The following is a 16,779-nucleotide window of genomic DNA, read 5'->3' on the forward strand; positions in this document are numbered from 1 at the left end:
GGTTATTAGGAATCCATAAGAGAAGTTTTAAAAAATCTAAATAGGTAATTCTTCTCCTTCATGAAACCAAAATATCTGAGATGTGTAAATTTCAGGCAAATTATTAAATATTAGGTCATGTCCCCTTAGAAACTACAGCAATTATGTACATTATTTTTTGATGTGAATGTTTCAAAAAAAGAATTGTGCTTATACATGCATTGCTATTGTTGTGTTTCTCAACTCTCAACATTGTTATCATTTAAGCACCTGCTGGAAGATAAATAAAGATAGACAGCTGGCTTTTTAACTATATTTACCCTGCCTAACCACCCTCCACCCTCCCCTGACCCACAAAGATCAAACAAAGAAGGGCTCTGAGGTGAGAGAACATAATGCACAACACTAATGCATAAACCAAACAGTAAAAAAAAACTCAGACTGCCTCACAAAAACCTAGTCTATATTTATGAAAGAAAAAACCTCCATTTGTCCCTGAATTTTAAAAACACGTGTTTTCAATTCGTTCACATAAATAAAAAAAAAAAGAAGTTTATTTAATTAATTCTTATGTCTTATTTAATGATGATGATAATACCATCGTGCTCATCTTGGAAACAAAAGAAAAAATTCCACATATAAATGATAAGGTTTTCTCTATGGAAAGAACAACTCTCATCATCACATACACCATACTGATGAAGTGTTTCACAACTATAAACACGTTTTACTCGCACTTCTTAGCTGAACTCTATAAACTGGTCTCAAGCTATCTTTTCATTCTTATTATCTAATACTCTCCTTTACCTTAGGTGAATTTATCACTTCTCTCCTTCACAACACACTCCCTCCTCCTCCTATACCCCACCCCCTACCATGGACAACTAAAATTAAAATCTCTTCTCATCCATCTTCTTCTCTTAGAGTATCTTTTATTCCATCAATGTCCAGCACAAATGTCACTGAAAAAGTCTTCTCTGATGCTCTCATTTAAAAGTAATCACTTGTTCTTTTGACCTGCTTAGCACATTTAACACTATCTTGTTATATATTATTATTGTTTTAATATATGTCAATCTCCTTGGCGCAATAATAAACTTCGTAAGAAAAGAGATTCTCTTTTCTATCTTAAGACTCATAAGTATCGAGCATAACTGTGAGATACATAAAATTTGCTTGTTGAATGAATTCTAAAACATGAATGAATGCTTAAACTCATTTAACAAATAAGGAAACTGTTTCAGAGAAGTAAAGTGATGCCCTTAAAGCCAAAACAATTAACAGGGGAGCTAGGACTGAAACCCAGGCAAGGCCTTTTGAAGACGAATTAAGTGTTCTTTCCACAACAGCTAGCTTGATGATCTGAGACTAGGTTTTTTATTGTAGTATTTACATACATTCTGTATAAAGAGTGCATTCATCTGAAGAAATAGAACTAGATTAAATATGATCATAAATTATCCCAATATTAAATAATGAGCTTATGCAGACGATAATTAAAGTTAATTTTTAGTAATTGGAAGGATAATTCTAAAAATACAAATGATAATGCATCATTACAGGTAAAGTTCATATACTCTCTAAAAGCCAATACAACATGGGTTATAATTTCATAATGTGCAACTGACAATCAAGAAAAATGTTTATGAGAAATAATGAGTTCAGTATAATTATTTCTTAAGCATCTGATATATATGCCTGGCATTGTATAGGAACTTGAAATACAAAAGCAAAAAATACAGTCTCTGCAATCAAGAATAGTAAGTGTGACAGTGATACAAACCTTCCTTGTTCAGGCACTATTATGAATACTAAAAGTCCACAACAGAATACAATGGAGATTTATACAATAACACTTATTTCTAAGTCATGTATCTTTGTAGACTTCAATGAGCAAAATTTAATCCTTTATTAATGATTCACAGTTACCATTCTAAGAGTAAATACACAGACTCTTAACGTATGCCAGGATTATCTGCCCTTAAAGTAAAAGTCTTCAAACGCAATAACCTTTGAGATGAGTATGTTTTTGCTCTTGTGTGTGTGTTGTATATCATTTAATTTCATCTTGGTCCTTCTATCTCAACCATTCAAACTTCCACCAGTATTTTTTAAACCCCTATTATGTCCCAGGCAGTGTTCTAGGTGCTGGAGAACACTGGAGAACAGGAGAGACAAAAGCCCAGGCATCAAAGAACTTAAATTCCAGTGGGAAAACAGGTATGTAATTACAAGTGCTCTACGGAAAACTAATGTAGGCTAAAGGAATAGAACAGGCTATTTTAGTGTAGAGTGATCGGGAACGGAATTATTAAGGAGATGGCATTTGAATAGAGTCTATATAAAGTGACAGAGTAAGTTATGTAGACATCTTGGGGAAGAGCCTCTAAGGGAACTGCAAGGGCTCATAAATGGGAATGAACTTGGAGTGTTGAACGAATAGTAATAACACAAGTGTAGTTGGAAACACAGTGAAACTGAACATGAGGAGGATGTAAAGTCGGAAAAGCCCATAAGGGCAAGATCCTTTAGGGTCTTGTAGGACATAGTAAGAAGTTTCAATTATATTGTAAGAGAAGCCATTAATGGATTTTGAAGAGGAGAGTGACATGATCTTACATTTAAAAAAAAAGACATTAGTGGCTATAAGGAGACAAGAATGGCTGCAGGGAGACAAATTCAGAAGGCACTTGGCAGTACATTAAATAAGAAATAGCAGCTTAGACAAGGATGTCACTGGTGCAGGTAGTTGGGTTTAGGGCATATTTTTAAGACAGAGCAACAGGATGTGCTGATGGAGCAGAGATGAGGTATGAGGAAAAAGAGAAGCAAAATGTGTTTGGCCTGAGAAAGTGATGACAGGTGATGCTCTATGGAAGAGAAAGTATAATTGAGTGTAAAAAAGAAAGTGTCCGTGTAAGTTTGAGATGTCCTATTAAAACATCCAAGTAGCCAATCAGATAGCATTCAGAGATGAGGGAGTATATATACTTGGGAGTCATTAGTATATAGATGGTATTTATAGCCATTTGTTGCCTAGGTTAGGAAACAAATGCAGGCAGAGAGATTTGAGGATTAAGCCCAGTAGTATCCCACCGCCAATTTAAATGTCACAAAGAAAAAACAGCTAGCAAAGGAGAACGGGAAAGAACTACCAGCAAAGTATAATAGATAACAACTGAAGAGTGTCAAGGAGTGATCCACAATGCCAGATGCTGCTGGGGGGTATGTCATATTCTGTTGGGAGGTTTAGAAAGATTATGCCTCCTTTGCTGTTATATCACTTCTTGATGTTGGGAGTGCACCTGCTTCTAGCAATTCCTCCTACTTCTTTTTAATTTTTAACATCTATAGAATAGAAAATTATATAACCAAGCTTATTAAATTATATGCAAAGTAACTGTAAATAGATTCAGCAAAGGATGTGAGAGAGTTTCCAAAAAGCAAGTGAATGAGCTTTAGTATATGAATTTTGTAACATCTTATTTACTCTCATCTATGATCAAGAGCTGAAATTCTTGAACACTGAAAAAGCCTGAAAAATTGTTACCTAAACTCTGGAAAATGATGGCGAACAAGAAGTCATTAACTAGCAATGTTTTAAAGGATAAGATATGCAAAGAGAAAAACAAACCAAAACAAATGACCATCCCTACCATCCCATCCTTCATTTATTTATAAGAACAAAAAACTTAGCCCTAACAGATTTCTCTTTCAGTAGCTGTGGTAGTTTGGTAGTAGCTTTGGAGGAACAGAATATGACAACAGGCATACTAGTGAGAACAATTTAATTAGAAATTTAAACTCCTTACCGGCAAGTACAAGGGTAACATTCAGTACAATGAATATTCCACAAAATAGGCCAACTCTAAAAGTAGTCCATGCTGGTGCGGGCTGTGGACAGCAAAACAGCATTTTGGGTAGAGAGCAAAATAGAAGTACACTTAGAATACATTGTAATAAATCAGTAGGATGAACCTCAAAGTTCTACCATAAAAAATATTTTATGATCTGAATTTTTAGAAATCTGAAACAGAATCATCCTTTATCATTCTAAAATACTAGAATAGAGTTGCCAGTTATTTGAGTCCTTTGACAGAAATTTGAGTCACTAAATAAAAAAGATTATAATCTTAGGAATTAAATTATATATACCCTGATTTTCTTATAGGAGAGGTTTAATTTTTACAGTATGTGCATCTTTAAATTTCATAAGTCAGTAATTCTCAATTAGGGTCCACATATTTGGTACTATGAATAATAGAGACAAAAGTGAAAATAAGAACATTTCATTTTCTGATATTTTTACACTATTATACTGGAGTAGTTTAAAGTGAATTTTTAAAGATATACTAGATTCTCAAGAGACTGGTACATCAGAATCTCCAGAGTGTGTAGGTTCAAAAGTATTTTTCTCTATTACACTGTAATTTTATATTTAGAAAATGACAAAAAGAAATCTATTGTTTTCTAAAATAAATAAAAGAAAGTCTGATATTTTAAACCTAAAGAGATGAAAAACAGAGATAATCTTAGGGATTTAAATATTTGCTATGAATATTATAAAAAAACTTTTGTTGTTGTTAGAGGTGATACTACATTTAAGATACTTTAAATGTTTTCCAAAAACCTTCAAACAAAAAAAGCATTGAGACACCATCTGACGTATTATTTATTTATCAGTAACAGATATTTGTAGTATTGTTCGTTCAGGGTTGAAAGTATCCAGAAGAAACACAGTCATTTGTCTTTTTCTGAATTTTTTTTTCTTTAGTTTAAAAAAACACCAGACCCTCCACACTAGAGATAACCATTTCCATGTTTCCTTTAGCTTTGCCATCTCTACATGTATTTAACACCTTAATTTTTCAAAATTAATTTTCTTATTTTAACAGCTTTATAGAAATATAATTGACATACAATAAATTGCACATATTTAAAGTATATGATTTGTGTCTTCTCTGGATGCTTTTAAGACTTTTCTCTTTATCTTTTATTTTAAAATGGTTTGACTATGATATGCCTATTGTTTTAAACTGCCTTACTGACTAAATTGACAATAATCTGCACATATTTAAAATGTACAATTTGATGTTTTGATATGTATAAACACCTATGAAACTATCACCATAATTAAGAAAATAAACAAAGCTATCACCCACAAGAGTTCCCTCATGTCCTGTAATCCTTTTCTTCTTTCCACATCCTACCCCACCCTCAAGCAATCACTGATCCGCTTTATATATATTTATTTATTTGCATTTTCCAGAGTCTTAGGTAAACAGAATCATACAGCATGTACTCTTTGCTGGCCTGGCTTCTTTCTCTCTGCATAATTATTTTAAGATACATCCATGTAGTTCCATATATCAATGTTTATTCATTTTTTATCGATGAGTAGTATTCCATTATATGGATATACCACAATTGCTTATCCATTTACCAATTTATTGATAGACATTTGGGTTGTTTCCAGTTTTAGGCTATTATGAATGAAGTTGCTATGAACATTTGTGTACACATCTTTATATGAATATATGCTTGCATTTGTTGTGGGTAAATACCTAGGCATATAATGGCTAGATCGTATGGTTGGTAAAGGTTTAACTTTTTAAGAAACTGCTCAACTATTTTCCAGGATTATATTATATTTCACTGACAGCATAACATATCAGAGTTCTTGTGCCTTCAACATTTAGTATGTCAATCTTTTTAATTTTAGTCCTTCTAATAGATGTGCATTATCTCAACGTGGTTTTAATTTGCATTTGCTACTAATGATACGAGCATCATTCTACTCACATGCTTATGTACCACCATACACCTTTCATTAAGTGTCTATTCCGATCTTTTGCTGATTTTTAAGTTGGGTGTTTGTTTTCTTTTTATAGAGTACTAGAGCTCTTTATATATTCTGGATACAAGTATTTTATCAAATACATTTTGTAAACATTTTCTTCTAATCTGTTGCTTTTTTCATCCTCTTCACACTGTCCGCAAGAGTGGAAGTTTTTAATTTTGATGAAGTAGCATTTCTAAGAAATCTTTATGTAACCCAAAGTCATCTGTACTTTCTTCTACATTTTCTTCAAAAATTTGTAGTTTTAGACTTTCATTTAGGTCTATGGTACACTTAAAATTAATTTTTGTACATGGTATGAAGGATGTATGGAAGTTCTTTTTTTCAATATGGAAGCCAATCGCTCTGGCACCATTTGTTGAAAAGACTATCCTTTCTCCAATGAACTGCTTTTGCATTTTTATTGAAAATTAGTTGTCCATGTATTTATTGGTCTATTTTTACACAGTATTCTGTTTCATTAATCTACTTGCCAATCCTGGTGCTAACAACACACTTATCTTTATTACTGTAGATTTAATAACAAGTTTAATACCAGGTGGTATTAATACTTCAACATGGTTGTTCCAAAGTTGTTCCGGCTATTCTTGGTCCACTGCATTTCTATATAAATTTAAAAATTTGCCTACCAATTATTTTTTTTTAAAGTCTTGTGATTTTGAGTTGGATTGTGTTGTATCTACAGATCAATTTAGGAAGAAATGATGTCTTTAAAATATTGGGTTTTCTAACCTATGAACATTGGATATCTCTCATATACTTGTCTTTAATTTTTGTCAGTAGTTTTCAGTGTAGAGATCTTATCCATCTTTTGTCATACTTACCCCTAAGTATTTTATATTTTCATCATAAATAGCATTATTTTAAAAAATTTTAATTCCCAATCATTCTTGATAGTATATAGAAATACAATTGATTTTTATATATTAATCTTATATTCTGCAACTTTGCTAAATTCACTTCTTAGTTCTAGTAGCTATTCTACAGATTCACTGATTTTCTACATAGGTCCTTATGCAAGCACAAAAAACACCACTAGTTTTACTTCTTTCTCTTGAATCGGAAAGCTTCTTCTTCTTTTTTTTTTTTTTAACATTACTGCACTGACTATAATCTCCAGTATAGTGCTGAAAGTTGTCCTTAGGGAGAAACCATTCAGTGTTTCACCATTACTACTTGTAGGTTTTTTGTAAATGCTTTTCATTAGGATAAGGAAGCTCCTTTTGTTATTTATTTTCATTCCACTGTGGTCAGAGTACATACTTTCTATGATTTAAATCCTTTTAAGTTTATTGAGATTTGTTTTATGACACAGAAGGTTTCATTTAAATGTATTTTGGCATAACTAATGTGTAGATAACATTTAATAAATTCTTTTTTAGGTGTAACTATTGTGTTTCGGATGAAGCTATGTAGTAGCTTAGCACATCTGACATCCTGGCCCCCATCATCAAATAAACATCTCATCTTAACCATTTGATGAGACCAAGAAGTTAGCATGTCAATAATAACAAAAGAAAAAATACATAATAAAAAGAAGAGAAAAGTGGGAAGACATTATAATTCATTATGAAGGGAGATTTGCCAACTAATCTCTTAAAACAAAAGTAACAAATAATTTACAAACTTTGAAACATTTTTTTAAAGTAATGAAATCAGTATAATTTATCAGCTAAACAGACTGTGTTGATTATTAAATTGGCAAATTCAACCAACCAAATGCTGGAAACAAATACTAACCTGAGCAGCTCCCAAAGGGGGAACACGTAAACGCTTCATAGCTTTTTGTCTGTCACCATCTTCAAGTTCATTGGTCACTACAGCCTAGAAAGACACATTATTAAATTTTGACACATATACTAAATTTGAGTTATGCATTAATAATTCTGAACTATTTATATATATAGTATTCTGACAACCTCTTAGTGAATGCATACTAATAAAGCAAAAGAAAAAAATCATAAGAAAATATATATATATTCAAAGCTAGCAACTAATTATAAAGGAGAATAGAAATGAGGACTTATTTCATTAAAAATAAACCATGTAAGTTATTGAAAATATGTGGTACATAAGTGAGATTACTATACCTCAGTTTCAGAGATGAGCTGGTTGATTTTCTTGCAAGTATAAAATGGGGCCACTTCTACATGAGCCACTCGCCAATCTGCTCCACGAGATGTTTCCAGGATCTTGTCATGCTTTTTAAGGATTTTTCGAAACCCTGTAAAATTCAGATTCTACAGAAAGAAATGAGAAACACTACTATAATTTCCACTACCATAAAAGGTGAAAAATAATAAGCACTATGTGTAGACACAGCCAAGATTGAATACCAAGGGAAATGGCAATGCTTTCATAAAAGCAGTTACTAAAAGGATAAGACTCTTCTTTCTTATTTATCTATTTCAAAGTGGTATGCTATCAATAATAGAAAGAAACCCTAACTATGAACCCTATTATTTCTATTTCAAGTAAATTAATGGAAGTCCTAAATTCAAAACATTTTTATTTCTGTTTTCCTATGTACAACTGTTCTCAAAATAGCTAACATATTATTTTGATTATTTGACCAAAAAAATACTCTCAGAAAATATTTTGAATTTATCATGCACTGAATACATTTTAAAGTTCTTTGTTTTTTGAAGTATTATAGCTATGCATTTCCCCCCATTACTATGAAAGCATGTATGAACCAGCATGGAAAATAGAAGATCATCTATTTCTCCTAACTTTCCTTTTGCTCTCTTCCATTCTCAGTTTGGGGATGGAAGGGCAAAGAAGAGTCAGTAGAAAAGAAGTGATCATATTTATAGAGTTTTCCTGATAATGGTTAGAAGCTAGCACTCTTCCTCTATTTCAATAATATCAAAATCCTACTTTTCTACATTCTCAAATTCTGTTATTTGATCAACATGCCAGGAAAGCAAGAAACTGTGGTTTTGCAAGGTTGAAGAAGTTCTTCCACATTTACTAATCACATATCCCCATTAGTAAAAAAAATTGAGCACTCACTCTAAATTAGACTTTTTTTGCTTGCTGGTTTGTTTATATATATTTTTTCATACTTTAATGGATCATATTAAACTCTCCTTGGGGTTCACCATGGCTTGGAAACTGCTTTCAATCAATTTTCCTTTCTCCTTATTCTCATAATAAATGTATTCTTTCTTACAGAATAGACAGACTCAAAAAATGGAGGGTAGATCAAAACTTTTATAATTAACAATTATTTTTGTTTTCCTAAGGAGCTTTTTTTCATAATAACTCAAAATTAAAGCTTCTGGGAAAGTTAATAAAATAAAATTTAACAAGAGTATTTCCCTGTAACACACAAGCATAATTAATGAAATATGAAATGTTAATGTTTTGTAGCATTATAAGAAGAAATACATTTTTATTTTTTTAAAAATAAATTATAAAGCTTATAAATTTAAAAGGAATTTCCTATCATATATATCTTATAAAATTACTTTCCTATTCTCCTAAAATTATTTTCCAAATGGGTTCTTTTTTCAATGATCAAATATTAAATCTCCAAAGAAGAAAGTAGAATTATGAAAGGGAAAGGTAGAAATAAGTACATGCATTAACAATTTAGATCACTGCAGAGATGAGACTACAATGACTTTTTATTTTAAAATTCAAATATTTACCCCAGGTAATACTTTTGTTGTACAACCTTTGGTTTTAATATAGTATGTGATCTTGTGATGATCCTAACCACTGACTAGAAGTAATAATCACAAGAATAAAATGGGAAAAGAATAGCACATAAGGTCTCTCTAAAGATTAGAGAGGTGCTTTTGCCTATTTAAATGTTTATTATTGAATAAATCATGTTTTTCAATAAAATATTTATAGATTTAACTATATAAACAAATCTATAAAGAATTACAAATGAATAAATGCCCTATATTTCTAAAATTTAGCATACATAATAGTTCAATTTTTCAGGGTGGATTTTTAAAATATTGAGTGATAAGTGATACAACAGACTACATGTTTAGTCTGTAGACATGTTTGCTGTGACCTGATTTCTTTCACAAGACTAAAAAGAAAATACAGTTATAATATAGCCTCTGGAAAATAAAACTAGAAGGATTCTTAATGGTAAGTTGAAAAGTAAATATCTTTTATATTATTAGTGTTAGTTGTAGGAAAGTTAACTGTCCAATTGCTTTTATGGAAATTTTGCTATAGGTTTGGAGGAACATAAAAGCTCTTACATAACCAGCAGTGGTTGGGTAGACATACATTATTTCTTAGTTCTACTCACCACTGACAGAGATGCCTCTAAATATAAGAAGCAAACTATTAGCCCTTGAGTCAAGGGCTACTCCTGCATATTGTACAAAAAGGTTTTAGAAAACCTATCTTCAAAAAAAGAAGTCTTGTTAACACTATTTAACCACCTCTGATAACATGGTTTTCAGCCAATAAGAACATCAGAAATCCCAATACAAAGCATGCTAGGGTTTCCCTTTTTGGATTGGCCCATTAGTACAGCTCAAGGTAATTCCATTTATTGTAATTTCTCAATTATTTAAAGAATTCCATTCTCCAAGGTAAGACTCTAAGTACCTGATAGTTCTGCAGCAGGATAAGACTGAGGTAGAACTCGCTGAAGGCCAGTTTAAGGTCTTTAATATTCCTATGTTGGACACGTTCCTCATGGGACAGGTGGAAGACTGGCTTTCTGCGTTGTCGCAACGTAGTAACACCAGTGCTTTCTTTCTGTGCATCCAGTGATGACTGAAGCTCATTCTGAAGTGTAGCAAACCTGCGCTGAGCCTCTGCAAGCTTTTCTATAAAGAATAAAACAGAATTGTCAAATCATCAAGATAAAAATGGTGGTGAAAGTTCTCACTAACTTGTCTGAATTTTTACTAATTATTCTAGTTTGTAGGAAAATAAAGTTATATGTAATTTTTTGAACTGGAGAGGAAAAAATGTTTTGATATAACACCCTCCTTTCATTCTACCCTACAATTCTTTCCCTGTAAACCTCAAGTGTACTCTTTCTTTTTACAGATGAAGATACAGAATTTAAAAAGCCACTAAGATTAAGAATGCAAAATGGTACAGCTACATTATAATTTGGAAAACAGTTTGGCAGTTCTCAAAAGTTTAATCATAGTTACCTTAAGACCCAACAATTCCACTCCTAGGTATATACCAAGAGAACTGAAAATATATGTTCACATAAAACCTTGTACACTTACACAATTTGTATTCATAATAGTCAAAAAGTAGAAACGACCCATGTGTCCATTAACTGATGAATGGAGAGGCAAAATATGATATCTATGTACAATGAACTATTATTCGGCCATAAAAAAAAAGAATGAATTACTGATTCACACTACAACATGAATGAATCTTGAAGACATCATGGTAAGTGAAAGAAGCCAGACACAAAATGCCACATATTGTATGATTCCACTTATAAGAAATGTCCAGAATAGGTAAATCCAAAGAGACAGAAGTATATTACTGGTTGCCAGGGTCTGGAGGAATGGGGTAGAAACCTGTCCTCTCTGGACCAAATGTATTCTTGATATGGATATGCTTTCCCTGCTCATAATGCTTCTGCTAGCACCACTATTAACTAGAATGCCTTATCCATTTTCATGACATTCTATACAGCTTTGTTTCTGATCAAGGAACTCATTTCACAGCAAAGGTAGTCAAGCAATGGGCATATCCATGAAGTAAAATGATCTTACCACATACCCAGAAATAGCTGCCCTAATAGAAAAGCTTACTGAAATGAATGGGGAGATAAAACTCTGAATGGATGGGCTTCTGTCTTACAGGATGCAGCATTGAGATCATTAGATGGTGCTGTCTTAACTATAGCCAAACAGTCTAGGAATCAAGTCTAGGAAACCGCAAGTGGTTCTTCTCACTGCTATATCTAATAATCCACGCACAAAATTTTTGCTTCCCAATCTAAGATTTAAGCTCTGCCTATTGGTGAGTTATCAAGGGGACATGCTTCTTTCAAAGGAAGACAACAATGGTTCCACTAGAACTGGAAGATGAGACTGCCACCTGGCCATTTTAGGCTCATTATACCACTGAACCACTAGGCGAAGAAGGTTTACTGGTTAAAGTGATTAATCCTGGTTATCAAGGGGAAAGTGAGTTCTTGATACACAATAAGAGCAAAGAGGATTGTGTCTACAACCCAGGAGACTCTTTAATACAAATCTTAGTACTTCCATGACCAATAATAAAAGTTAATGGAAAACCACAGCAATCATAGAAAGGACAGAATTACTAAGGATTCAGACCCTTCAGGAAGTAAAGTTTGGGCCACTCACCCAGTAAAAAACCCTAGCCAACTGGACTTCTGGCTGAGGGCAAAGGAAATATGTTAATGAGTAGTGGAAATAGCAAACCACAGATATCAACTATGGCCACCTGATCTTCTTGCTCTGTCTCTTACATATCTTATATTTCCCTCTATCTCTTTGTGTTGTAGTCTAGGTAACTATTTCAACTCTATTTTCTAGTTTATAAATTCTTTCTTAAACTCTACTTAATTTACATGAACTGATTAAGATATAAATTTCAGTGATTATATTTTCATTTTTAAAGTTCTAAATGGTTATTTTAAAAAGTCAATTTTGATAGTTTCTTATTCTTTGCTAATGGTTTTGATACTCTCTTTTTATATCTTTAACCATATTAAACATACTTTTTATTTTGTATCCAATAATTCTGCATATTTTATGCAACATTTTGGTGTTCTGTAGTGAGAGGTTTTCAAGATTTCTTTCTAGTCTTCCATATCGTAAGAAAAACCACAATTCATTTATTTTCAAATCTCATGCTGAAGTCAAAGGGAAACTGAATCTCAGGGTTCTTTTTATAAAAGTTAAGCATTTCTATTGCAAATGTGTTCATCTTATTATTGTCATGATCAAAAACAGTACAGAACTTCTTGGTTCTTTCTTGATTCACAGTCTACTTAGTATCTCAGTAATTTTTTCATGATGTGCCTAGGCCAAAGATATACCAAACGCTTCTGTTTATTAAGTAGTTAGTTTCAAACAACTTAAATATTTATTTCCTAACCACTTGATAGCAATTTTAAAAAATATTATACACAATTAAAAACACATATATAATGAAAGATGTGAGGATTTATTCAAGGTCAACTATAAATTACTCTGCTGATAAAAAAAAAAAACCCTCAGGTAATTAGTAAGAGCCCAAATCCAGAATATCATAAGTAATATCAATGATCAACTTTTACTGTTAAAGGTTTAATATACGAATTTGTTATTTGTTTAGCTTCCTTGCCAGAATTATCAATACATAAGTTTTGTAATTATTTACATCTTTCATTACATGATAGTAAAAATGTAGGAAGTCCAAACTATGGAAAGAAAGAAAACCTGTTACTTCCTGTGTGCCAGCAATAAATCAAGAAACAAATGACTCTCCATCTGGCAAATCCTGTACTCATTTTATAAGGCTAATCTCAAGTATCACTTTCTATGTAAAGTACTTCTTGCCTAATAACTCTCAGTCATAATATGAAGACCCTCTTTAGGGCTCTCATGGGACAACATACATGCACAGACAGCACACTGCATACATTTCTTTGTTTATATGTTTGCTTCATTAATTGAGTTTTCTGAGGGCAATCGTTCTATAATCTTCATTTTTAAATGATGAACAATTTATTTTTTAATAGATTTTTTTTCGGGTATACTTTATATACCATAGAATCCACCCACTGTAATAATACAATTTTCTGATTTTTAGTAAATATGTGGAGTTGTGCAATTACCACCGCAGTCTAATTTTAGGACATCTCCATCACCCCGTACACATCTGCCATGGCCACTGGATGTCAACCATCACTCTCACCCCCACAACACCCAAGTAACCACTGATCTGGTTTCTGTCTCCATAGATGTGCCTTTTTCGGACACTTTGGAAATCATACAATATGTAGTCTTTTGTGTCTGGCTTCTGTTAGCAAAATGATTTTGAGGTTCATCCATTTTGTTCATGTATCAACAGTTTGCTCCTTTTATTGCTGAATTGTATTTCATCGTATGGAAACACTACATTTTGTTTAAATATTCATCAGCTGACAGATATTTGGATTGTTTCTAGTTTTTTTTTTTTTACTCTATAAATTTTGCTATTAACATTCGTGTTCAAGTTGTTGTGTGGACTATCATCTTCAACCTTGTTTCATAAGAGCTTGCATACAGTAGTTTCAATCCATGTATGTTAAATGAATAAATGAATGACTGGATGGATATGTAGGGAAAAGTTCTCTCCAATAATCTAAGTTCCTATATAAAATAGAGACGAAATGAAAATTTCAAGGGTTTTTTGCTACTTTCTTTAAACTAGTGATTCTCTGCTTTAAGGGCAAGACTATCTAGAAGAGCATATAAAAGAGACTGAGTCCCTGTTGGCAGCAAGAGAGTATAAATAATATGTAATTGGAAAAAAAATCATATTCAATATTACTATAGTTATAGAGCTTTTTATACTTATCAAAAGGGGCATAGGTTTAAAAAGAATGAAAAACAATGCTTTGACATCAAGTGTCCAAGTCTATTTTGCAATGATACCTCAGTTTTCTAGAGTCAGATCTCCAAAAAAGCTCAAACATGTGGGACAACACAAAACCTGAAAAAGTTATATATTACATAAAAACATACTTTGGTCAGTGAATGAAAATTTAGAAATACACTTATAAAAAATAAAAAATATTTCAAAGCAATTTTATAAATACTGATGAAAAAAGCCTACTTGGCAATAAATTCCAATTTCTACTCATGCCAGTAAGTCAGGTGACTCTGAATGAGAATGATTATTATCTTAATAATATATGCTTAATGCCATAAGCTCCCATATAATATTTGATAAAAATTTCCAATAACCATTCAAGAATTTTCAAAACACTCATGCATCCCTCAGAAAGCTAAAATAAGGTTTAACAAGATCTTCACTTTTCACCAGATATATATTTTTTTACTTTAGAAAAAGTTATTTCTGAACTACAAGCTATCTTCAGAAGTGAAGCTGTTAATATTGTCATGCAACTGAAGAATAATTCTTGATAAAATAGTGACTTAGAATACTTTTATTGTTTGTTTATTTGTCTTTTGTAATGTTACTATTCCCCTGATTCACGTTATGGGTCTCAGTGTTATTTGAAATATAAAGTAAGTTTACAAGAATACTGACCCATCATAGATGATTCAGGATAGTTAATCTTGTTACATTACATGCAATATTTGTCCTGCTTTTATCTGGTATTATTACCTGAAATTGTTACACTTCAAGTACTTAAGTCTAAAATCTCCATGTGTGAATAAAATATCCTATTCCTCCAATTTTCCCTCTGTCACCAACTTACTCCTTGTTCTCTTACAACTCCAGCCTTGGCAGACTATTTTCCTCACCCCCAAACATGTCATGTACTTGATTTTCCTCTTGCCCTGGAACACTACACTCCAACTGCTACCCCAAACATACTCCCCCGACTGCAACCCCGAACATACTCCCCCAATGGCATTTGGCAAATACCCATACATTTTCAAAGACCCAATTTAAATGGCATTTCTTCTGAAGGCTTTTCCTCAATCTCTTTCTTTTCCTCCGAGTAGAGTCAATGCTTCTTATCAGTTTCCACAGTACTTTGCAAAATTCTAAAATACCAAGTATCATACTGCACATACAAAGTAGATATAATTGGTAAATAAATGGATTAGATGTACACTGATATTTTTCTATTCAACTACATTCAATTCACATTTTTTTAAATGCCTGTGATAACCCCAGACATTTTAATTTCCTGACCTATTTATTGGGCCACAACCTACAGTTTAAAAGAGCATTAATTTAGATGATAGTTTGCTTTTTTGTAAAGATGCCATCCCCTGCATTACTTATAGTCTCATATGCCCTAATGTCTGAGGATCGCAGTCTACAAGACAATCTGCCACAGAAAAGGCAGCTAAATAAGGAGAAAAATGATACTGTCTAGAATAAATGCCAAATTCTATTTCTGTCAATCATGTCTTCATATTACCCATCACTTCCTGACCTGGCAAAAAGTCAGTCTGAAGACTATCAATTCGTACCTACTCTGTGATAACATCAAGAGACATGCCCTAACGGGCACTGCTAATACATATAGAAAAAGGAAGTCATTAAATCATACTCCCAAGTTTTTAACAGTAGAAAGCCTAAAATTATTTTTGAAAAGTAACCAAGTCTAAGATATTATTTTTTAAACCAAGGCTGGTAATCCAATATAGGGTCATGAAAGTAATTTAGTGGATCATAAATCAGCATTTTAAAAATCAAATAGAAATAATAAAATATAGATGTTACAAGTAGAAAGGATAAGTATTGTTTCTTAAAAAAATATTGTATACATACACATATACAGATGCATACATACAAAACACACATATCTGTCTATGTATAACTCAAAATATACAAGGTATGTACCTATTGTTAATGTAAACTAAGCAGCATTATCTATTCTTTGTGATCTAAGTTATCCATTTAGAGTTAGACTCGGAGACCCTTTCCCCCAAAAATCATAGTAAAAGAAAATGCTAATAAACTTGACCTCATTTGTTTTTCATTTACAGCCTTAGATCATATCCAATATGATGAACACTGACAAACAGTCTAAACCCTCTTCTCACTGCAAATGCTTTCCTCTTTCAGTCTCCTCTTCCTCATTCTACGTTACATGGCCATCTACAATGCTAGTTTCCCCCTATCCTCCTATCTTCTAATTACAGTAATTATCTTTGTCTTTGAATGCTGCCGTTCCTTCTGTAAATTTTTCCCTTGCTGAAAAATCCATCTGCATAATTTCAAATAATATTTCTCTTTTGTCTCTGCCTTCTAGGTGCTTGTAATGTAGTAAAGAGGATATG

General features: G+C 32.2%; 1 protein-coding gene across 1 annotated transcript in view; it reads right to left on the reverse strand.

Moving 5' to 3' along the window:
• Window positions 1–16,779, reverse strand: part of XPR1 (xenotropic and polytropic retrovirus receptor 1) — a 125,813-nt gene that overhangs the window by 35,510 nt on the left and 73,524 nt on the right. Inside the window, exons 4-7 of the mRNA XM_039881347.1 lie at window positions 10,424–10,647; window positions 7,930–8,079; window positions 7,580–7,663; window positions 3,792–3,873 (exon numbers count right to left, since the gene is read on the reverse strand). Of these exons, the coding sequence (XP_039737281.1) occupies window positions 3,792–3,873; window positions 7,580–7,663; window positions 7,930–8,079; window positions 10,424–10,647 (540 nt within the window). The remainder of the gene's footprint in view (window positions 1–3,791; window positions 3,874–7,579; window positions 7,664–7,929; window positions 8,080–10,423; window positions 10,648–16,779) is intronic.

This window comes from Pteropus medius, unplaced genomic scaffold (assembly GCF_902729225.1).
Source record: "Pteropus medius unplaced genomic scaffold, Ma_sr-lr_union100, whole genome shotgun sequence".
Taxonomy (NCBI): Eukaryota; Metazoa; Chordata; class Mammalia; order Chiroptera; family Pteropodidae; genus Pteropus; species Pteropus medius.